The sequence below is a fragment of the Plecotus auritus genome, assembly GCF_963455305.1.
Source record: "Plecotus auritus genome assembly, chromosome: 11".
NCBI lineage: Eukaryota > Metazoa > Chordata > Mammalia > Chiroptera > Vespertilionidae > Plecotus > Plecotus auritus.
In genome coordinates this window covers 33,898,102-33,923,373 of record NC_137777.1, presented here as the reverse complement: position 1 = coordinate 33,923,373, position 25,272 = coordinate 33,898,102, and the positions used below count along the sequence as shown (strand labels likewise).

The following is a 25,272-nucleotide window of genomic DNA, read 5'->3' as shown; positions in this document are numbered from 1 at the left end:
ATCAGATAGAGAGTGAATGGAACCTCTCACTCACCCTCCCATTTAAGGCATCGATATCCAACTCAGCCTTCTTAGCCCACTTTTGCCAGAAATTTGGGTCATCCAGGGAGATATCTGTCCTATTTCCAGATGCAACAAAACTGGCCTAAAAGGGGGGAAAATATGCATTACTTTGAGATGCTTTTCTCAGATGTAAAATGCAGAATAGCTCCCGTTTACCCATTCACTCAAATATGTCTGCCTTCTTCCACTGTGTGCCAGATGCCGCCGTCGATGGCACGGGACAAAGACCACCCCTCAGGTAGCTCCTGGGCCAGGGGTTGAGGCAGCTCAGGAAACAAAAGGTGACCGTGCAGCACACTACACCATAGGTAACGAAGGGATGTACAGGTGCGACTGATACACAGAGAAAGGCCCTAACCGGGTTCAGGTGGGGGTGAAGGTACAGGGAGGGCATTACTGAGAAGGGAGAACAGGCTCTCTAGAAAACAATGCCTGGACCAGACTGCTGAAAGCTCAAAGCACAGAGGAGAAGAGAGGCGATGTGCCCTGTGGCCGAGGGTGAGGGTAATCAAGAAGAGTAAGCCAGCCCCATTGGCATGGCTCAGTGGTTAGCATCGTGTAGGAGGCAGCCGATCACTGACCCTCTTTCACCATGGATGTTGCTATCGCTCTCCCTCGCCTTTCCTCTCTGAAATCAATAAAAACATACATTTGTTAAGAAGAAGAGTAAGCCAAACATCAGGCTATTAAGGCAGGCCTTGCGTGTCCTATAAACAGAGTCCGAACTCTATCCTGAGGAAGCAGCAAACTCTGCTTGGGGACATCACCCCGGACAGCATCCTAGGCAAAGGCACCGCTGTCGGAGCGTGGAGGATAGAATGGGGTAGAACAGGCTACTGTAGTTCAGGGAGGAAGTAATGAAGACTGAAACAGTTTTAGCAGAAACAAAGTTTCTTTAAAAGATTAATTGGAAGGAGTGAGAACCTAGCTAAATGTGAAGTACCAAAGAAAAGGAGAAAGCCAGGAAAAAACGGCAGCATCCAACTTTGGCATCTGAATGGTGTTACTCAGGTGAACAAACAGGTGTGTATGTGTAGGCAGAGACATAAGGGAGGAGGTGGTGGACCACAGAGCCCAGAGGAGGAGGAACCGGACGACTGGATGTCCACACGCATAAGAAAGGTGGACCCTGTCTTACAACATCACCACACACGAGCACTCACACAAATGGTTACAGATCTGGATGTAAGAGTGAAAACCATAAAACTCTGAGCAGACGACAAACCTTTGTTAACTTCAGTTTAGACAATGCAGCAAAAGCACAAACAATACAATAAAAGGGAAAAAGGGGGGAGGGGTAACTGGGCTTCATTAAAATTGAACACCGTTAAGAAAAGACCGGAAGAAAATATTTGCAAATTTTATTATCTGATAACTTTTATCCAGAATATATAAAAAATTCTTAAGCTTCAAGAATAAAAAGACAAATAACTCAAAAGGTGAGCAAAGAATTAGGACAGACATTTCTCCAAAGATGATAACAAGGGCCACAAGCAAAGGATGCTCCAGGCATCAGAGAAATGCGGCTCTAACCCACGAGGCTCTCACGTCCCACTCACACACATGACTGCAATCAAAGTGCCAGACAATAAAAAGCGTTGCTGAAGCGTGTGGAGAAACTAGAAATCTAAAAACACTGCCAGTGGGAAAGCAAAGGTACCAGGACGTTCGCTTAGGAAAAACATGGAGCTAACACATGACCCAGCAAGTCCACTCCTGGTACACACGCAAGAGAAACAAAAACATACGTCCACACAGAAACTTGTATGCAAATGTCCCATAACAACATTATTCGTAACGACTAAAAATTTCACTATCAAACTAGTGAATAAATAAACAAGCCCAATGTCCATCATCCACTGGTAAGTGAGGCACAGACATATAATGGAACACGGCTCAGCAATGAAAAGGAAGTACTGATCTGGGCTACAGCATGGATGACCCTCAACACATTGTGCTGAGTGAGTAGAGCCAGACACAAAATACACGTTGCATGATTCCATGTATCTGAAATATCCAGAGCAGGCAAATCTATAGAGACAGAAAGTAGATTAGTGGTTGCCAAGGATTTGGCAGGACACACACACACACACACACACACACACACACACACACACAGGCATGCTCGACAGGACTGTTAATGGGCATTAGGATCTTCCTGGGGTGCTGGAAATGTTCTACACTCAGATGCTGTGGTGATAGTTACACGAGTCTGTAAATAAGGTCAAGGCACATGTAAAGTAGGTGAATTTTATGGTAAGCAAATTGCACTTCAAGAAAGCTATTAAAAATAAAAGTGAACGTGGGGCCTGGGTGTGGAAGGGCAGGTAGGTCAATATGCAGGGGAAGCCTCAGGGGGGCGCTTGCTAGAGCGACCCCAAGTGGTGACCTGTGCCAGAGCTGGTCTGATGAGGAGGCAGTGAGACAACTGGCATGCATGATGCTTGTATGAATTCCAGCTCTGAAAGCAGAGTTATGGCACTGAAGCTGGAGGGGAAGGCAGATGGGAGTGACCGGGTTGTTCTAAAGGCTATGCCAGGAATCAGATCTCAAGAAGTGGAGAGGCTGGGGTCAAGGCCACAGGTAAAGGACTACCCTGGGAGCCAGGAAGCAGCTCTGAGGCCAAGGTGAGAGCGACCACCGGTGCCATATGATAGAACAGGACCCAAAACACAAACAAAGGTTTTATGCATTAGGAGCTCCACAGGGAGTTAATTAACTTCTTGGTTCCGGATAAGAAGGCAAACGTTCCGTGTGCATCTCCTGAGCACTTCACAGAGTGCTGCATGCGGACTCTATTAAGTGTCTACAGAAGGCCTGCCTCTTCCAATCGATTCGCACCTTAGCAAACGTGGAGCCCTTCCCTTCGGACTCGATGGTGATGGTGTGGGTTCGCCTCAGGAGAATCTGGTCGATATCTTCTTCGCAGAATTTAGACCCTTCGTCCTCCTCATCCATGAGCGCACCATAGGCCCCCTTCCGCAGAAGATCCTCTATTTCCTTCTTGGAAAGCTGTTGCACCTGTTTTAGAGAGATATTTAAAATAATATAGAGTTGAAATGTTTTTAGACTAAACAATTTTTTTTTCTCAAAGAGGATAAACCTAAATTCCAACAAGGGACAAAGGAGATGGAAACAGTGCTTAAAAGAAATACTGAGCTTGGAAAACAAGCTGATGCTGGAACATTTCTCACTAGGAGCCACATCCAGCCGGGAGCCGGAGTAAGTGAAGGGGCCGGGGGGGCGCGGGTGGCTTTACCCCGTTGGTTGCGTTTTCCCTTCCGCTCATGGACTGCAGCACAGCTTTATCCAGACCGAGCTTCAGACTCGCCTTGTCGAACATCTCCCTTTCGTAAGAATTTCGTGTGATCAGCCTGTAGATTTTCACAGATTTGCTCTGTCCTATCCTGTGACACCTTGCCTGGGCCTGGAAGAAAAGGGGAACTGATGGCTACCAAGAAAGAAAGGCTCTGTCATCAGTTATGAGGGCATCTGCTGTTCCAATACACAGGTGTGGCTTCGAAGAGGGTTCACACACAAAGAAACTACTTTTACATTATTAATAAATTGATTACGAGTTGGTTCATTTGCCCCCATCATGGGAAACCGCCTGAGTGACTACATGACTTTAATTTATTGGTTTGATGGGGATTCTCCGTCACAGTAGAATGACTTAAAAAAAAAAAAAAAAAAAAGGCAGCAGGAAGATTCTCTTGCATGTTTACCTGGAGGTCATTTTGGGGATTCCAGTCAGAATCAAAGATGATGCAGGTATCAGCAGCAGTAAGATTAATGCCTAAACCTCCTGCCCGTGTGCACAGGAGGAAAACAAACCTATCAGAGTCAGGTTTGGAGAATCTGTCAATAGCTGCCTGGCGCAGGTTGCCTCTCACTCGGCCGTCGATCCTTTCGTACGGGTACCTGGAAAAGGTCAGTATGAGCAAGGAGGCCTGACGGACAGCTACAATACACCTGCTCCTTGCTTTTATTTCTAAGACAGTAATACAACTTGGGATATATATTAACGATGATATTATGTATGAGAAGCAATTTCAGAGCAAATGGGTTTTGTTGTTTTTCACACAACTGGTTCAAACGCCCAGAGATTACATTTTATTTTACTTCCTCTCCACTGAAACATCTAACCTCTAAAAATAGCTGACACCTCCAACAGTAAAATAACAAACAATTTCAATTTTAGGTCAGAACTATTCTCCCCTGGTCAACTGAAAGAAACGGGAAACAAAATTGCCCACAAAATCACGCAGACCTACGGCAGCCATTACACAGAGTGCCTGCCATGTACATCCACAGCCTTTAAAAAAGAGATGCGAGGTCCCCACTCTACCCACTTTAGCACAGGTATCACTCTGAGGTGAACCATGTCGAGCCCTGTGCAAGGGCACTTCTGAATTTCCTTTTTATTCTTATGGAACCGGGGCCTCACCGTCTTTGAATGAGGTAGTCTTCCAGTATGTCCAAGCAGCGCACCATCTGGGAAAAGATAAGCACCCTGTGGCCACCAGCCTTCAGTTTTGGCAGCAGCTTGTCAATCAGCACTAGCTTGCCAGCAGCCTGGATCATCGCCTGGAGCTGAAAATCTGGAGAGTCTGCATTGTGTGTTTCTTTAAACTCTTCCAAAATTTTCTCTTCAGCACCTGCAGAGATTGGACAGCATAACATGAATACAGTAAAAGGTTTTTATTACTGAAAACAATGAACTAGCTTTCAAAACCCACCGCAAACTGTGGGAACCAGACCACCGTGCTCATGTTTACGAACACGAACCTACCCCTCCCTCAAAGTTCGGCCTACACGAAACCGGGAAAGCATAAAAGGGATCAAAGTTTTCATCACAACACGTTTAGGCATTGGGAGGGAAAAACCACATTTTCCACAACAAACAAATGTGTGCTGATTGTAGAAACAGAATTTCAACAACAGACTGTCAGGCCAGAAGTGGCAGAAACAAGCCAAGGGCCAGATACCTACAGAAAATGTGGAACCTAAATGACTGAGGAAACAAAGACCTGTTTACTAGCTGGATATAAACACACAACAAAATCTGTTCTGAAACCAAGAAACAAGCAGACAGAATTCTAACAATTACAGCGCACGGGCAGCAGTTTGTATTTACAATTGTACAATAATACAGCCCAAAGGACTGCCACAAAAGAAAATTCATTGTTCAGGATATTTTTTAGGAACTTTTTTTTTTTTTTTAAGGGAATAGCACACATTTTCTACTGTAATCTCTAAATCTCCTTCTGTAGTCATTCTCACCTGTTAATTTCATAAGGGACAAAAATTTGATCTTGAATTTCAAAGCTCAAAAAACTTTGAAAATAAAATATACCTGTTTCATGTAAGATTTCTAGGCCTAACCCTCTTTTCATCACAGCCCCATGTAGATTTCCGTTTGTTCAAATATTGGGGGGAGGGGGGTGGGGCTTCAGAGAGAGAAGCCTCAAGAGAATGACATCTTGGTCACGCCTCCTTCCCTGACCCCAAACCCACCCTCATCCTGGAAGCAGCAGGCTAAGCCTCCTTCAACTGCTTAGGTGGCTTAACTAGAATTAGGCAGCTTCGTCTGGCCTCCTCCCCTCCCGGGGGTTAATCAGGGCATGGCTGGCTGCTCAGCTCCTCTCCCTCAGGACGGGGATGTGGTCACCTATTCTCTAGGAAATACAAACGAACAAATCTAATGGGATTGGTTCCCTCCTTAAACCGGGTCAGATACTGTAAACTATTCTTGTTACCCCTGGTTGTAAACATGTGGACTAACTACTGTGCACCTGAAAGGGATACACAACCTCAGAAGATCTGAAAGGTTGGGTCAGGTAGGCCACCAAGCCACTCGGACGGTCGTTCTTCTGTGAGGGTGGCTGACGCAGCAAATGTGGCCCCTCTTTCCATTTAAGGGCCTTGTACAAATTAAGTTATGGCATGGTCATGGGCACAAATAATGCCTGTTAATTATTAATCAACACAGAATCTCACTGAGAGCCGGTTATAGTTACTCAATGCCTTTCCCAAGCACCGAGGCCTCCTGGAAAGCACACAGTTACTGCTTACGAAGGGGGGCTGGCAGGAAATGCCAGCCGCTCACTCCCCTCTCCACACCAGCGACAGGCTAATATGCAGGATTTTCCTCCAAATGAAAAAAAAAGGGCAAAGGTTTTACTAGAAGAATATGTGAAAAGCAAAATGCTATTTAAGAACAGTAGCAGGCAGGTTCTTGAATAAAGTTCAGTAACGTTTTTCAGAACATAAACTTTAGAAATGTAGGTTCTATATTCAGGACAAGAAGATTCTCAGCAGGCAGCAGAAATAGATTTAAGTCCACATACTACATTAGGTGTTATTACAAGTTTGTTCTCGTGGGACAATATATTATAAGCTCTTTGCAACTCAGGAAGACAGAGGTCTTACTCTTATGATATTTGGATAGTTATTTTGTCCACATTAAGATTATAATCCATACTCAAAATTTTTCATAGTTTTAGTTTAAACAAGTTAATGGTCAATGAATAGATTTCAAAAATGAAGTAATCATTTTTGACAAAGTAAATATCAGACATGTTTGGATTATTTTAGTAAGAAAATTTTTAAAAATAATTCAGTCAATTTAGTAGAGAAATCTATTATTTTTCATCTTAAATTTATGCAGAGATGAAAAATAACTTTCCTACTTTTCAATACTACCAATAATTTCTCATCTTATGAATAATCAAAATTAAAATATATTCAAAAAAATTTTAAGTATATTCTTTTTTTACCTGATAAAAGCTACTATTGATTGAACCAATCAATTCTGGTCTTTGTTATGAATTCTGGTTCTTAAGTGGCAGCCACTTTACACTAATAATAGTTCATTTTAAAACATCAGCAAACATATTCCCTATGTGATTCCTTTGGCACTGGATTTATTATGGCCAGACTGAAGGGAAGGGGCATGGGAAGGTGTTGGTGAGGGAGGCAACTTCTACATTCTGATGTCACAGCCAAATTCTCAAGTTTATCTGTTAGATTTACCTTGAAGTTAGTTGTAAATATCAATCAGAAAATGAACTGAGAAGCCAAAATATGTAGTTTGTTGGCACTGCTTTGAATTAAAGTACCAATCATACCACAATTAAAAATGTGTGTGTATGTGTATCAAAGACATTCTTGAAATGAGTGTAGAAGACTTTCCACTTCAACAGACCGGCACTGTGAGGGAAGTAACTGCAATGTCATCTACTCTATTAGCCAAAACTAAACAAGAAATTATTTTCTTTTGAAGATTAAAAAAAAACAAGTTACTATTTTCTCTCTGAAATTCATTCTGGCATCGTAGCTTCAGTCTTGTTTTCTTTCTACTCACGATTCTCTACACTCCTCCTACCCCCAAAAGTAACAACTGTCTCAAGTCACCCCTAACCATTAGGGGACCTTGACCAAGTTTTCAACATTATTTTTATCTCACATAGTGAACCTGAAATTGAACATTCCATTCTAATAACGCTTGGACCCAAAATAGTATTGCCATTTATGTTACTCAGTTACTTGCTTACCGTTTAGCAAGAAAAAACATCTAGCAACACTTTCTGAGTGTTTATAGTGCACCAAACATTGTTCCAACCACGTAAGCACTTACTGCACATTCAAAATATTTCCTTTATATATAACTCGTGTGCTACCATCACTCCCAATTTTTTTTCTGCTTTGCTTGTTGCCCCTTTCAACTTACAGCTGTTTGTTTCCCACATCTTCAGAAACATTGTGCTTTACTGAACTGAACGTTAGTTTGATTAGGGCTGCTTTACTCTGCCACCACCTATACAAATTTCAATTTAACCTCCTTTATCTGCACAGCAAACGTGTGTAGAGGGGGCGCTGTGTCAGTCTTTTCTCCACTCCAGATTGTGGATAGAGTGGCCAGTACTGGCCCTGGAGCCGCCTCTGTGAAACACAGGCCTACAGAAGTCACCTGTGAAGTTGTGATCTCTAATGTGTGTATGTGTGTGCCTGTGTGTGTGTATTTTGGAGGTACAATTTCCCAACATAAAGGCATATAAGTATACCTGCTTAACAGACACTTCATAACTTAAGGACAGAGACGCTGAGCTCAAGGTGTGACCAGTTAGAACAACTGCCATAGATGCAAACCGCAGAAGTCCTAAGAGCCTCCGGCAAACAATGAGAGAGAGAGGGTGACCCCAGAGAGCATCAGCTACAGAGAACACCCACCAGCTGTGTTTTGGGGGAACCACTCCCCCCCAGCACTCCCTGCTCCCGCCTCTCAATGCTCAATGCATGTATTAGCATGTAACCAAACAAGGTAAACTCAGTAGAACTGGGAGTGGGGACCTGGCAACCATCACTGAGATCTTCCTTCCACACACACCCTGTTGGCAGCATTTCACCTCTTTTGTGAGCACCTTTTCTTTCCCCTTGGAGGCTACTTCCCCTCATTTTCTTTTCACCGGATATTAAATGCAAAAGTGTGTGTATATACTCATACCATCAACTGCCCTAAGCCCCAACTCCATCTCCCCAATTCAGGAATAGGCTGGCTGGCACTCACCATAACTGGCCACACAGGCTCTTAAACACATGGTGATTAGCAGGTTGGTGGCATGAAACATATAATTATCACACATGATACACTCTTTAAAAGACAAAACTAAAAGCACAAAGTCTGGAAAGGAAATGCACTGCTGTCCCCACAGCGATGGCCCCAGGTGCCACACTGAGACCGTCTAGCCAGGTTTGGGCCATTTGTCATTTAGTTACAGGATCTTCTGGAGCCAAGGTGGCTGCAAGTGTACGTTATGGAAGAAGAAAAGATGAGGAACTCTTTAAATTAGCCGCCCTTGAACCTCACGGATGGTGATAGAGACAAAGCAGGCTTGTTTCTTCTCCCTGGAAAGGAACCTAACGGCACTGCTGGCCAATGGTCACTGAGCACACGCACCCATGTGAGTGGGCCATCAGCTCTCCTTGCCCCACCTTAACTCCACCTGGACGACTGCACCAGCCCCCTAGCGGGTTGTTGTGCCTGCCTGTCTTTCCCGACTCCCATCTGTCTTATACGACGTTGCCAGATCCATGATCCTGAATCGCATTTCTAACCATCTCTCAGCTTAGACACTGGCTATGGTCCTCCACTGCCTACGGACTGAAGACAAATCCCATCACCAGCACTGAGGCTTCCACATCAGGGCCCCGGCACATCTACATTCGCCATTGCACTGTTGCTTGCATGGACTTTACACTTTGGGCAAGTTCCCCTTTGTCTTCCTGACTCCTCTTCTTTGCTCATGTTATTATATCAGCGTAAGGCCCTTCCTGGTTCTAACCCTGACAGCCTATATCCTTCCCAGCCCCATAGGCTGTCTCCATGCCACCCCTTTCCAACAGCTTTCTAATCTCAACCCCTGACAAACAAGGCTCTCGTATTCTCCAGAGTCTCGTCCACGACACAGGCATGAAATGTTTATTCCTTTCATGATGTTTGGAAGCATATGATACAGGTTTGTACTCATGCCGGTTATATAACACTATCAATTTAGGTGAGAAGACAGGAGGAGCATCAAGTATTCATTAGCAACAGGGGACAAACTATTATCAAAGCCATAAAATAATCTCTCATTCTTAGGGAACTGGAGCTAAAGGTCTCTAGACTGAGAGAAATTTTCTCTGATCAAAGTTTTCAGACAATAAATCTCTGCCTCTCACACCAAAGTTCCTAACTTCTCTGATTTAACCACCACACACACACACACACACACACACACACCAAGAAAATCTCAATCAGGGGCTGAGTTCTCCTTAACTGTGAACACTTTTAAGCCATGGAGCACTAACACCTCCTTTCAACGAGTGAGACAGATGTAGGGATGCAGGAGAAAGGTGAGGTGAGATCCCGCTTGAGAGAGGGACCGGCAGGAGTGATGGTCCTTTGCCTTCAGACACCACAGAAGGAGGCAGCACAGAAGACAGGGAGCTGATGAAAGCCACACTGAGGCGTCAGGATGCAGTCATGACTACAACCCGTAAAGTCCTCAGTCTGGAGGGAGGAAAGGATTTCTGGCGCTTTGAATGACATGAAGTAAGTTTACCGACAGCCAGGCTTACCGTTAATAAGGTACGGATGATTGCAGCACTTGCGTAGTTCCATCATAGTGTTTAAAAGGTTAGGTACGTTAGCTTGACCGCCACCTTTGGAAAGAAATGTAAAATTCTTCTCAAGGATGGCTCGGTAATACTTCTTCTGAATGTTTGTTAGCTCAACTTCAATGATAGTTTCTTCTTTGGGGGCCAAGTTCTTTTCTACATCCTCCTTGAGACGTCTCAACATCATCGGCTTTAGAATAGCCTGGAGTTTTTGCACCTAAAAAAGGACCTTAAGTAAATACTGATGTCATGACTTGCTTGCACGTTAACACATATCCTAATGTGAAAAGGCAGGATTATTATCCTACTAGTTTACCGTTCAATTTCATGTGTCAAAGCCCAATAAGGGGATGGAAGGAGACTTGACTTGAGGTGGTGAGCAGACAGTAGAATACAAATGATGTGTTGTAGAATTGTATCCCTGAAACCTGTATAACATTATTAACCAATGTCACCCCAATAAATTCCATTTTAAAAAAGCCCAGTAAGGTTACGAAGGCAGGAAACTTCCAGTTTTCATAACAGAAGTGCATGAAGGTTGAATGATCCAATGTCAAATGAACCATTCAACCAGGAGGCTTGTTCTACTCATTTCCTTTCAATTCTGTTTGTCCTGAGCGGTGGGGATGATGAAGGGGAAGGAAGAGACCATGTCAGCGGAGGGGGCGGGGGCCTATGCTTGAGTTCTCTTGGTTTCCAGAAACAGCGAATAAGCCAGGAGGTAGCCAGTCCTGCAGTCAGAGGTGTCTCCCTCCAGCTCCCTTTTCTGGTGACTGGCAATAGGGTACAGCACACCAGAGAGTTTTTAGGAAAAGTAAAACAAAACAAAACAGACTTCACTTTGAACTTAACGGAAGAGATTAAGACTAGACCTTAAAACTCCAGGAGGCAAACAGTTCTACAAATTTCCGTGGCTTCTGACACTATCCCCAGAAGTATACTACCTTCCCAGAAGCAAACCTAGCAAAACCACCAACCTGAACAGCACAGCAGCCTCTGCAAATTACACAAACACCTATACCCATCAACAATCCTTCACAAGGGCAAATGGACAGACAGACAGAAAACTTCTGTCACGAAGACTTGGGCTGTCCAAGGAAAGGAGATATAAAGCTCACTTGTCTACTGGGCAGGAGGACAAAACTAAGATAATTTACATTTTGGAGATCCAAGATGGTGGCATAGGTAAACACCTAAACTGCTGCCTCGCACAACAATTTCAAAACTACAACTAAAAGACAAAACGTCTATCACCCAGAACCACGGGAAAGCTGGCTGAGTGGAAGTTCTACAACTAGAAGGAAAGAGCAAACAGCACTGAGGGGTGCACAAGTGCTGAAAAGCTGAGGTACGGAGACGCGCGAATCGGGCTTGCGATGGGTGACTGGGAGCGCTGCTGTTTTCAACCGGAAGGGAGATAAGCTCCCGATTACTCTGAACTCCAGTTTCTGGGGAGACGCGGGGGACCCAAACTCCTACGGGGAGAAGCTGGACTGTCTGCCGTGGGGTCGGAAAGTGAGGGAGGCTTGCTTGCAGGGCTGTGCGCAGGAACAATTGTTTATTGTGCTGGGGCGCAGGACGCGGGGACACGGTTGGAGACACAGAGCCGCAGAGCCTGCTTACTGGCAGCTTCTGCTGTTTGCCACGCCCTAGCCTAGTCACGCCCTGAGACCCCGCCCCGCACAATCTACAAACCCACCCAAGCTCCAAGCAGTGGCTTTAGCATATGAATGGCCTGCCCTATCACAGCTTAACCTAGCAAACTTGCAGCCCGGGTCAGACAGCTCCAAAACCTCCAAACCCCAAGCAAAGAAGAGAAAACTGTAGTTCTTGCTGTAGCTCCTGCTGGGTGGCCTCAGACAGTAGCTGACCTGCACCCCATTGGAGATCCAGAAGCCAGTGTACCTAGTGGTCAGTGTGAGACACCAGATTTCAACTCCTCACATCCATAAGTGACACATTCAAGAGGCAGACTCAGTGAGCACCAAAGCCCCACTGAAACAAGTCCTGCACCATAAACGTGTCTCCAGTGCAGCAGTTCTTCCATTATAGACACAGCGGGTCCTCACAGCCAATTGGCCTGGAGGTCAATTCCTCCCAGTGTACCAACAGTAATCAAGGCTTAACTACACCAAGACTTTGCACTCAGCCCACAAAGGGGTGTACCATGAGCATCCACCTCAGGTGATTGGGGAGGCTGAGCTACTGGCCCCTATAGGTCACCTACCACACAAAGCCACTCCATCAACACAAGGAAGCAGCAAAATGCGGAGACAAAGAAACATGTCACGAATGAGAGAAATGGAGGAAAGCAAACTAATGGACGACATAGAGTTCAGAACCACATTTATAAGGTTACTCAAGAATCTTCTAAAAACCGAGAAACTTGATGAGACCTCTGAGGAGCTTAGTGAGACCTTCAAGGACCTTAATGAGAATGCCAAAAAAATGGAAAAGGACCAGTCAGAAATTAAGCATACACTGTCTGAAATAAAGAATATACAGAAACTCAACTGTAGATCAACGTACCCCAAGAATCAAACCAAAGATCTGAAATATGAGGAAACAAAAAACACCCAACCAGAAAAACAAAAAGAAAAAATCCAAAAATATGAAGATAGTGTAAGGAGCCTCTGGGACAACTTTAAGCGTACCAACATTCGAATTTTTGGGGTGCCAGAAGAAGAGAAAGAGCAAAATATTGAAAACCTATTAGAAGAAATAATGACAGAAAACTTTCCTTACCTGGTGAAAGAAATAGACTTACAAGTTCAGGAAGCACACAGAACCCCATACAAGAGGAATCCAAAGAGGACCACACCAAGACACATCATAATTAAAATGCCAAGGGCAAAAGACAAAGAGAGAATCTTGAAAGCAGCAAGAGAAAAACGGTTAGTTACCTACAAGGGAGCACCCATACGACTGTCAGCTGATTTCTCAACAGAAACTATGCAGGCCAGAAGGGAGTGGCAAGAAATATTCAAAGTGATGAACCGCAAGAACCTACAACCAAGATTACTCTACCCAGCAAAGCTATCATTCAGAGTTGAAGGTCAGATAAAGAGCTTCACAGATAAGAAAAAGCTAAAGGAGTTCATCACCACCAAACCAGGATTACATGAAATGCTGAAGGGTATTCTTTAAGAAGAGGAAGAAGAAGAAAAAGGTAAAGATAAAAATGATGAACAACAAAATGACATCAAATACATACCTACCAACAAGTGAATCTAAAAATCAAGTGAATAAAAAATCTGAAGAACAGAATGGACTGGGGAATATAATAGAATCAGGGACATAGAAAGGGAGTGGACTGACAATTCTCAGGGGGGAGGGGGTGTGAGGGGTGCGGGAAGGGACTGGACAAAAATCTTACACCTATGGATGAAGACAGTGGCGGGGGGTAAGGGCATGGGGTGGGCTGGGGAATCAGGTGGAGGGGAGCTACGGGGGAAAAAAAGAGGAACACCTGTAATAATCTGGACAATAAAGATTTATTTAAAAAAAAAAAGAAGAGGGAAAAAAAATAAAACCAAAAAAAAAGAAAAAGAAAAAAAAAAGATAATTTACATTTTTACATTAGTTTAATATTACTCCTTTGCCATTTCATGAGTTAATCTTCAACTGTATGACTAAAATACAAAGTAGACGTGAGAAATACCTGTTCCTCTGTTTTCAGATCACCGAACTCTTGCATGAAGGTGGTTTCTGAAGGGAAGCGACTCGGTTCCAAGAAGTGGAGCAGGCTGAAGAGCTCCTCCACAGTGTTCTGCAGCGGGGTCCCCGTCAGCAGCACTTTGTGTTCCTGCAGGAATGCAAGGGGACCAGTGACAGATCGTAACAAAAACCGTTTCTCAAAACCAGAGCCTCTCTAGGTATCCATGTTCCTACTTCTCTCTGAAGTTAATTCTGCACCCACCCTACGTAAAGGCAAGGAATTAGGCACAGAGGCGGAGATACAAGAAAAAAGTGGTCCCTGATTCAGATGCACATGGAGGGGCCTGCCTGGAACTGCAGGCCTGGTGGTAACTGTGTCTTGCCATTTTGTCTCTTCCTGGGGTCATTAGGTCAACAGTGTAGTGCCCAGCTTCGAAAGTCCCCTAAGGGTCTGCTTTTTCCGCATCAGAGCTGAAGTTTTCCCTAAAATCCCTAGGCTCAGATAAAGCTCCCATGACTCTTTCTGTTCTCTGCATCAACAGCGCTCGCGTCTCCCCATCTGCTTCCTGCATGACTCACGTTGCAGACAAAAGAAGTTCTTCTATATGCAACAGCACATGAAAAACTATTTTGTTCTTCAAAAATTTCAAACTAGCAAAGGGGTCGGCTTGGTTTTAAAGACCACAATCACTTTTTAACAGATGCAATTTCTAACTTTGTCTCTGAATCAAGTCAGGTATTTCTTTAAAACAATTCCTCCTGTTTACAAGCTTTTTCACCAGCTCCCCTGTCACATTTGTGCCCTTGTCCTACTTCTGTACATCCAAAACGGAGAACTGTTTAGCAATTACTTGAAACTCATTTTAGGGAAAGTATCACGACTATATGATGCTGTGATACCAGCCAACAATGTCAGAATCAGGAAGACAGCAGCCACTTTTGTGTAACTACAAGCGCGGGAGGATGTATCACAATATCTGACAGACTTTGCAAACACCCTCCCCAGGCACCAGTCAAATCCAGAGTGGCAGGAATGCTGCGCCAGCGACAGTTGTATTCGGGTTCAATGAAATCACCAATGATCACTGACCAAGTCCATCATCTTGAGTCCCTCCAGCAGCTTGCAGTTCCTGTTCTTCAGCCGGTGGGCTTCATCGATGACTACACAGCGCCATGGAATATTCCGCAGCTCAGGACAATCAGTCAAAATCATCTCGAAGGTCGTGATGATGGCATGAAATTTATAGGACCCCTTTATCACTCGACCCTACAAAAACAACTCTGATTATTATCTAGCACTACAGATTAACAACTCTGAGAATAAATAAAGAGCATAAGACATATGGATTTATCCCTTTGGGAACCTTTATTTTAAATAACACGTATTTTGGAGGATTTATCCCTTTGGGAACCTTTATTTTAAATAACACGTATTTTGGAGGTTTAAGCTTCTGTGGTATAAGAAGGCCTTAAAACCTTCCCTTTTTCAAGGAGGTTAGAAAACTGTTAGTAAAATTTCTGATCCAATTTCCTTACATGCAGCAAAGTGCTACTAAGAGTGCCCATTCTAGTCACATCCCATGGACTCCGAAGTGAAAGGCCAAAGGCACTGTGTACTAAGCTAACTTAAAAAGAACTTTTTTACTTTTTAAAGTGTTTTACCTTTCCTTTACTTTTGTAACTTATTTTTTATTTTTAAAGTGATAAAACAAAGATCATTCACTTAGGATAGAACTTATAATTTCCCAAATTTAAAGATAAATACAAAATAAACAAGTTTCAATATTTCCCTTTTTTAATCAGTTATAGGGCAGATTTTACACTTAAAGCAAACAAAAAGTAAAACAAAAATCTCTGTCCTATTCCCAGTTATAGAACTCCCATTTACTACCTAGAGCTTAAAACTAATTTAGGGATTACTATTCTCCCTTCTTCATCAAGTAATTTTAAATGTTAACATCACAGAATAATTGCAGGTAACTAGCAAAGTGAAAATTCACAGTAATTGCTACTAAGAGCCAAAGTATAAACTCTTCCCTTTGGATGTATTTCATTCATTGTGTCACTCAAAATTACGTGCGTGGTATTTTTCATTTCCAACAAGAATGTAACAAAATATTCTTTCTATTTACATTTTTAATTGCAAAAGAAAGCCAATTAGCAAATCAACACATTAAGTGATTTTCATTGATCATCCAAGGTAAAAAATTTCATTTATTTTTAATCTAATAATCAAAATGATTAAGCTATAAAAATGAAAAGCTGTAATTATGACATGCAGAAATATAACACAATCATAAATTAGGTAAGAAACCTAAAGCAAATTTCTCAATTTTGCAAAATCTAAACCCCTTTCCCTCAAATCACTGAGACCATTTTAAATCCCAACGCTTTAAAATGCACATACTAAGCATAGGCAAAACCACCTGTCATGTTTTACCTGGGGATCTTTGAAGTACATTTCATACAACTGAATGGTCCGACGACTAGCTTGACTCCCATGATACACAACCACGTTCAACTCTGTCCAGGTACGGAATTCCCTTTCCCAGTTGGGGATTGTGGACAATGGGGCAATTACTAAAAAAGGGCCATGGATTCCTTTCAAATATATCTCATAGAGAAATGTAATGGACTGGATAGTTTTTCCCAAACCCATTTCATCTGCTAAAATGCAGTTTCGCCTTTGGGAAGGAAATAAAAGAAGGAAAGTTTAATGAGTACAGATATTAGTCACTGCTTTTTTTTTTTTTTTTTCCACAAAACATACATTACTATACTCACAAATGCCTATCTTAGATGTTTTCCTTAGCTTCAGTAAAATACATTTCCAAGAAATAATTATTTTTACATACTTCTATCAACCTCTGTATTATTTGTTGAATAAATAATAAGCATACTTCCAATGTTTGCTATTTTATTATAATCTTAGTAGAGAGTTAAATGTTACTAAGTTATATGTGAGTACTATTTTCAATAACTACAAAGGAAAAAACAATAGGCCTTTTTAAAAGTGAAGGAAACATGTTTTACATACATGTTGTACCAATTGAAAAGTAGCCAGTTTACTCCCTCCAACTGGTATTCCCTGAGTTTGTTATTGTTTTTATACTCCCTGGAACTCTCCGATTTCTTCCAATCATCAGCAGGAGGTCGCTCCTGTTTCAAATATAGTAAATCCCATTAGTGGTTTCTCAAAGACCGCACGATGCTATTTTCAAATTAAATCCCCTACCCTCAGCCAATTCTTACCACGCGCGCTGTTTCAGGCTCCCTGGACATTAGTTTCTCAAACTCCTCGATCTTGGCTTGATCGATGTCCTGCCTCAGCTCCCAAGTGCTGTCCTCATAAGGCAGGGAGCACCACTTCACCAGGTAGTGAGTCACGGGCTGGGGCACGTTTAAGGGAATCAGAATCAGATTCATTTGACCAAAATACTCGATGTATAAAGGAAATGTGAGCTCTACCTCATTTGTCAACAGACACCACCCAAGCAACAGTAAGACTTAGTGGGGAGAAGTTTTAAAAGTAGTCCCTAGTTATAGAGTCTCAAGTTTAAACTGGAAATAATATTATTGAGTAGTATTATCAGAACAAATTAATTTTTATTTAAGTCACTGATAAGTAATGTTCAAAAGCCAAAAGGTATAAATATCTAGTAAATAATAGCTGAATTTGAGCCTGTGCAAATCATTCGCCAGGTATTTGATTCAGACGTATATAGTAAATTATCTTATAGATTATATATCTATAATAATAAAAGCGTAACATGCTTAATTAGACCAGACGACCTTCTGGACAAAGCCGGGGCTGTGAGGGCTGTGGCTGCGAGGGCCGTGGCTGCGAGGGCCAAGCCCTTGCACGAATTTCGTGCATTGGGCCTCTAGTACTTACATAATTGGTTAGTTTCTTAAAAAAATAAGAAAAGGCTTGAGTTTATTAGGATTTCTGCCTTTTTCTTAAAGGGAGAAATATCGTTTGTATCCAATCACTTTAAAATAATGTGTTTCAGTCCTAGCCAATGTGGCTCAGTTGGTTGGGCATCCTACTGTGCACTGAAAGGTTGCCAGTTCGATTCCCTAGCAGGGCATATGACTAGGTTTCAGGATCAATCCCCAGTAGGGGGCATGCAGGAGGCAGCCAATCGATGTTCCCCTCTCATATCAATGTTTCTCTCTCTCTCTCCCCCCTCACCCTCTTCCTCTCTATTTAAAAATCAATTTTAAAAATCTTTTACAAAAATAATGTGTTTGCGTTCTAAAAGATTAGAGAGCAAAATATTTTGGGTAATATAGATCAATGAAATTTTCTTTGTCTTTTCCTCTAGAAAATGTTTGGGTCTGTTGACCTTCATTTCAGGACTAAGGTACATTAACCTGGTTATGATGTTAAAACCATTTGGTGTACTATGTAAATATATTATGAAATATATTTTTTCAAGTGAAACTAAATAATAAAAGTCAAATATCTTGTAACTGATATGATCTTTATTTTGTAACATCCTCTGTGCACCACATTAAATGAAGTTCATCAACTTCACTAAGTATGTCCAATGTTAAACAACATTAAACTCCATTCTGCTACAACTGCACTCTTAATTACATAAGGAAATTTTGTGCTACATAACAGATTTATACTGAAATGTATTGAATTCTTTTTATTGATTATATTCTGGAATTGTGCAAAATGTCGATGTATTCCTTTCATATTGAAAATTGATCTCTTTTAAAAAGCTCCCTGACAACACATAAACACATTTAGCACTATTAAGTCATAAAACTAATAGTAAGTCAATAAATTTCAGTTAAATTTGGACCAAGTGTGCCATGATCCAAGGCTCTGACCAGGACCAGACCTAGGATGGCCACGATCACTCTCTGTAAACACACATAAGCTGTCTGAGTCTCTGCCCCCTAATACGAATGATCTTCTGTTACCTCTCCCCGGTCATCTGTGCTACGTGCAAAGTCCATTATCCGGTCAACCTCCACATAATCTGGATTAAAAAGCTCATCTTCAATCTGCACCAAAGGAAAAAAAATTTAAATGTTTATGTAATTCCTGAGAGTAAACACTATTCCACTTTTCACCGAGCAGTAATATTTTGGGTCACAGCAACACAAAATTTATATTTGGCAAATCCTTTTATATTAATTGAAATGCTACAATTTAGCAAAATCATTCCCCATGAGGAAATCAGACTTCTCAGACTTTGTTAACTGGGTCTTTTAATTACTGTGTGAAACCTTTTTTACTGTGAGAGAATGTTTAAGAATATTTTAAATGAAGTGTGAAATTACAATTCACTAATGAGCAATCCAAAAGGCTGATGGCATGCGAATGCATTCAGCATTCTTGAAACTACAGCTTGCAAAAAAGACCCAGAGCCATGCACAGTACGTGCTACTGGAATCTCATAACTCTCAGAGTGGTCTGCTGCTTTACAGCATCATTTACAGAACGTTATTCAAAAGCTAAAAACACTGAAACCAGTGAAATTCATATTTTAGTATGAACAGAGTATGATATTTGGTTGTTTTGCCAATCAATATTAGTACCTCATTTGAATACAGTCTTGTCATTAAAGGTTCTAATGATTTATTTGTACCGAATACAGAGCATTTAGCTAAAAGTACTAGGGATACAAAAATAAGTCTTAAATAATTAGGTTAGCCAATATATTAACAATTTTTACAAAATTAAGTAATACTGCTTGCTCGCATTTAAAAAAACACACACAATATGACTCAAAGGGAAGTTACAGACTAAACCACACTTTAAATAAGTCAGTCAGATAAGTTAGAAAACAAAATTCATATTATCGGATTCCTATCAATTAATTTATCAGTAATATAACTGCATTAAAATGCTTTGCAAGGACATATGAGACACTTCATATGCACTGAATTGCAGGTTGAAAAGATAAACTGTTCGATCACAGTCAGCTCAAGGATAACACACTGTTCCCATTAAAACACTGGGTTTGGATGCTTTGAACTGTGAATTATAAATCAAAAATAAAAAATGTGTTTCAACTGCCTCAGGACTTTACATAGAGTTGATTAGCGAGGCAAAAAATTCATTGAAATGCTCAGTTGATTTAAAATATCAATATATTAATGCACAGGCTTTGTCAAACGAGTCTAGATTTAGGCACACAATATGTGTGTGTTATTCACAACAGCATAAGCACTAAAACTTCTAGTAACTAGTTTTGATGACAAATGCTCTTTTTAAGACAACTCATTCTTAAACAGAAGCTGTCATTGCTGAATTTAAATCCTTAACTTTACTCCTAAACATTTCTATCCTTCAGGTGAATAATCTATGCATGCCATCATGCATGTGATGCAATTTCCAGTTTCAATAATCTCCTTGAATAGAGATTTTAATTGCAGCAGACTTACAAGAAAGCATAAGATGAAACAAAGAATGTAAAAGTAGTCAGAACTTAGCAAAACCTAAATCCAGGACCATCGATGGAATATGGACAAACAGGGGTGGGTGGGTGGGTGGGTGGGTGGGTGGGTGTGGGTGGGTGTGTGTGTGTGTGTGTGTGTGTGTGTGTGTGTAAAAGAGAAAGAGGAAAGGAATCTCCTTTATCCTTTTCTGCTAACACTTGGATTCTCTTCTCAGACTTCCATTCAAGGCAAAACTTCAGATTCTAGTTGACAAGTTACCAGAAAAATAGTGTATTCTAACCTTGATGTAGGTGATCCACAAAGACAGACCCACATAGAGAGGCTACAGAGCCAGGGTGAGGCACATGTCCGTAAAGTGCATCTGACTCCAGGAAACACAGTCCAAATAAATTTAATAAACAGAACCAGGACCCAAGGCTGTGAGGGTAAGTTAACATAGCACGCTTTCCTGTTCCTTGCCACTAATCCATAGAAAAGGTCAGCAGAATATACGGTGTCTCTTTCTAAAAGGAAGCTAAATGATTTCAACTTGCCCAATGTCACAGACATTTAACCTTCGTTTCATTAAGAAGGGCATGAAAAATGGAACTTCCCATTATTTTCTTGGAAACTGCCCTTTCAGAGAATCACCTAAATATTCTCCAAGATGTGAGGAGTGAGTCACATTTGCACACCTCCCTTCCCCTCAGTATTGCAAAGACGCCCACTACTCAGAATAACAGAAGTGGTGATCCAGACATATGTCTAGTAAAGCAACCACCACCTGATCCCCCATCGAATACAAACTTTACAATCTGCCTGTAAACCATGTAAAATCTTCATGGAAATCAGATTCCAGGGGAACACAGACTTGTCACCTGAGATTATAAGGATTTTATGACATAAAGTACTGAACATTCTTCTGGCCCCACCTCTATCTCTACAAAGAGGTAGGGGTGTGAAGTAAGCTGTTAAACAGGTATTATTTTGCATCAATTTCACACTTCCTTACATTTTATATTCTGTTAACTCCTTAATGGAAAAGAAAACTAAGAAATCAGCAAGTTTAATCTTTCAGTGTCAAAGTTTCTTTTTTATCTACTAGAGGCTGTAAGTGAAACCAAACTGGTAATCAACAGTCCAGAGCCCCCAGGAAGCAGTGTGTGAAAGCACTTTTTTTAAACGTAGTTGACTATGTTGGGGGGAAACTTGGCCTTCTTAAAAATGCGAGTTTTACTTCCCTGCCCTAGGTATGGTTACCTTCTCATCATAATTGATAACCCACACAGTAAGGGAGATCGCAAAGATATGCCAATTTCTACACCACAGCACAGCATTTGTGAAAATTAGTCAAGTGAACTTTCTGTAATGAGGCACTGACTTGAACAAAAGAAGTTTGCCTCATACCTTCCCCAATGGAAATAAACTTTTATTTCCTAGAACTTGTATTTAATGCGTACTGTAGAGTTTTTAACCTGCTAAATCTTAATAAAACTTTTTTCTACTTACATTTTTCAATATCTACTAACTGGACTTTCATTACAAGATTGTAATCATACCATCATATTTCCACACAATATCTTAAGGACCAGTATCTTCTAGACTAAGCAACAGGAAGAATGAGAAATTTCCTGTTTACAAATTTTTTTTTAGCAATAAGCAGTTACCAATATGCAAGTAACAGTACCAAATGAGGCAAACTAGTTTTTCTTAATAAACTACTGAACTAAAATTCAAAATTCAGAACATTTAAATAAAGTAAATACTTTAAAAATTAACCAGGTATTTCATACCTCTGAAAGGAATTTGTTCTGGCCCTGCTTTGCCTTAAATCGTTTAATCTTTTGCTGAATTCTCTTATCTTTTTCCAGATCTTCTACAGATGCCCATTGACAATGAAGATAAGAGCTAAAAAAAATAAAATAATATACTTGAAACATGTGAAAAATAATGAATCCTTTATTATATATATGTCTTTTATAGTTTCCCCAAAGTCAACTAAACAGCTAATTAGCAAAATAACCTGTTTACTCATACAGGCTGCTAAGCAACATTCAACATAATTACTAACTTTTGAGACTAAGAAAAGAAAATCGGTAACAGTGCCTAAAATGTGCCTTCTGTCCTAGCTCCCAGCTCTCTTATCCACTGCCCATAAAATAAATAATAAATAAATAAATAAATAAATAAATAAATAAATAAATAAATAAAAGACCCAACAAGGTGTTTTACAAGTAAATGGATTACACTTCAATACAAAACAGTTAAAGCTAGAGGGTGGCCTTAATTATGAATTTATATTTTGAGCCTTTTACCATTAATTGAGAAATAAAGGTTTTCATCAAGTTAAAAGAATTCAAATTTGAAATAGCAAAAGCAAACCTAACCCTTAGTCCTTCTATCCAGAGCAATCAGGGAGAAGGGCCCACCGCCCGCTCTCTGAACACCCTGCCCCCAACTGCTCCTAGCCCGTTCTTGCCTCCCAGTCCAGCCCTCCCAGCTCTGCGATGATGCCCCTTGTCCCTGTGCATTCTGCCTTTAATGTCTACCCCATCCTTGCAATGGCACATCCCCTCCCCTGCAGACTTACCAGCCTGCCCCGAGCACGCTGTGTTTTCTCTAACCTCAACTTCAATACTCTCCATCCTCCCTTTTCCTTCCCCAGGACTCACAGGTATATAGTTAATGCTTTATGGTAACTATGACATTTTATTTGGTATTTCAATATTCTTCAGTACCATTATTCTCTCCCTATCCTTGATGGCCTCAAGTGTCCCTTATTTCTCTTACTAGTGAGGGCATTAAAAAGAAATGAGGGGCTTGAATATATATATATACATACATATATATGTATATATATATATCTTTCAAAATCAAGGTACTACTCTTAGAAACTGTGCAGCCATTATAAAATCTTTTGAAAATGATTGGTGATATCAAAACACTTACGATATTAAGTATCATATCATTTATATTTACGTAATGTTTAATATGCATTTTCAAAGGGAGGACTGATTAGTCCTACAATTGACTGAGGGAGTTACTGACTTTAAATATATATGCCTATATAGATATGAATTAATATAAACCCTATACATACATACTCTTAGAGAAAACAGACTAAACGAAAATGCATCACAATGTTAATAATGATCATTTTGTGGTGGAAGTATTGCAAGTATTTTATTTTCTACTTTCAACCCCGATCTCCCAAATTCTCAATAATAGTACTCAATAGTGCTACAACCAGAGCAAATATAAGAATAGCCTATCCTAGTCTCCTAGCTCTAAGGGAGGAAGGGGAAGCGTGTAGTCAGTGCTCTTGTCTTGACTGCAGTGTGCAGGCCTCTGAAGCACCACCAGCGTGACCGGGAGGTGGGCACGGGCCACCAGCGGTGTGACCGGGAGGTGGGCACGGGCCACCAGCGGCGTGACCGGGAGGTGGGCACGGGCCACCAGCGGCGTGACTGGGAGGTGGGCAGGGGCCACCAGCGGCGTGACCGGGAGGTGGGCACAGCACTTCTCTCTCTCTCTCTCACAAACTGGGCTGAAGTTTTCGGTAACTCTGCTTCACTATAAGGAGAAAAGCCCCACCCCAGGCTTTTCACCAAGATCAGAAACAGGTGAAGGGTGCGCTCTCTCCCCACTGTTATTCAATATCATATTCAAGGCATTATCCAATGCCATTAGGTGAGAGAAAGCAAGAGGAGCAATAAAATAAGAAGTAAAACTATCTCTATTTGCAGATGATATAATTGCATAACTGCAAACCCCTAGAGAATCAATTAGAAAATTAATTAAAAAAATAAAATAATTCCAGTAATGTAGCAGGATATAAAGTTAAGTCAACAGCCTCCATTCACACAAATAACAAGTAAGAAGATGTCATGTTACAGAAAAGCTCTTTTATAATATCAACAAAGGTAAAATACTTAGTAATAAGTTTAATAAGAAACGTGTGAAACTTAATATAAGGAAATGTTTAAAACTCTCCTATAACAGACACAAAATTAGAAATGAACCAACTGTAAAGATATCCTTGTTTTTAGACAGCATGAATCAACATTATAAATTTGCAAATCAACACAATGTAAATAAAAATATAAACAAGCATTTTTATGGAGCAAGACAATTTAATACTGAACTAAATATAAAAATAAACATGCAAGAATATCCAAGAAAACATTAAAATGGAAATGATCTTAGGGGAATCCAGACATTAAAATACACTATAAAACCTCTATAAGGAAAATAGTGTGCCACAGGCTCCCGACTAAAGGATTAGACTAAAGCACAGAGCCAAATAAATATGTATCTTTGGTACAAAACAGTTGCATCTCATATAGGTGGGGCAGAGATAAACACCACGTGGATGAGGCACCTAAACACAGACAATGAATCCATGCAAGCTGTAGAGGAAAACACAGCGATTCCTCTCTAACCTGGATGCAGACAAAGGCTTCCTAACTGTGACTCAGAAGCCAGACCCAATAAAAGAAAAGATTAATAGGTATAACTATATAAATATATATTTAAATTTACAATGCAATAAAGTTAAAAGACAATCGAAACTGGGGGTGAGGGAAGTTAGCTGCAATATATAACACAGATAAGGAACTAGAATCCCATATAAAGAATACTTAAAAATTGAGGCGAGCACAATAGAAAAATAAGCAAAAGACATGAACAAACAACTGACAAAATAAGATACAAAATGCCATTAAATTTATGAAAATATGTTCTACTGCATTCAGAATAAAAATAAATGCTACTTGGAACTACACTGAAACACAATATCTCACAAAAAGTAGAAAGTAAACTGCACTGTGTTGGAAAGACTGGGAAAGCGGGTGCTCTCTGCCATTGTGGATTGGATGCAAACCAACACAACCCTATGGAAGGAAATGTGGCAATAACGGAGCTGCAGGTACCTCTGGCCTTTGATCTTGCAATCCCACTTCTAGGAATTCACCCTGAAGCTATGCTTCC

At 40.9% G+C, this 25,272-nt stretch overlaps 1 protein-coding gene across 6 annotated transcripts in view; it reads right to left on the bottom strand.

Annotated features, from left to right (window-relative positions):
* CHD7 (chromodomain helicase DNA binding protein 7) overlaps window positions 1–25,272 on the bottom strand; it is a 184,640-nt gene that overhangs the window by 25,515 nt on the left and 133,853 nt on the right. For 5 of the 6 annotated variants that reach the window (XM_080646130.1, XM_080646132.1, XM_080646131.1 and 2 more), the window contains exons 8-20: window positions 22,077–22,191; window positions 18,820–18,903; window positions 17,134–17,271; window positions 16,919–17,040; window positions 16,322–16,565; window positions 14,972–15,148; window positions 13,886–14,029; window positions 10,186–10,441; window positions 4,511–4,721; window positions 3,789–3,984; window positions 3,323–3,490; window positions 2,905–3,084; window positions 35–145 (exon numbers count right to left, since the gene is read on the bottom strand). In XM_080646130.1, coding sequence (XP_080502256.1) covers window positions 35–145; window positions 2,905–3,084; window positions 3,323–3,490; window positions 3,789–3,984; window positions 4,511–4,721; window positions 10,186–10,441; window positions 13,886–14,029; window positions 14,972–15,148; window positions 16,322–16,565; window positions 16,919–17,040; window positions 17,134–17,271; window positions 18,820–18,903; window positions 22,077–22,191 — 2,146 coding nt within the window. The remainder of the gene's footprint in view (window positions 1–34; window positions 146–2,904; window positions 3,085–3,322; window positions 3,491–3,788; window positions 3,985–4,510; window positions 4,722–10,185; window positions 10,442–13,885; window positions 14,030–14,971; window positions 15,149–16,321; window positions 16,566–16,918; window positions 17,041–17,133; window positions 17,272–18,819; window positions 18,904–22,076; window positions 22,192–25,272) is intronic. The other variant, XM_080646134.1, reaches the window with a different exon arrangement.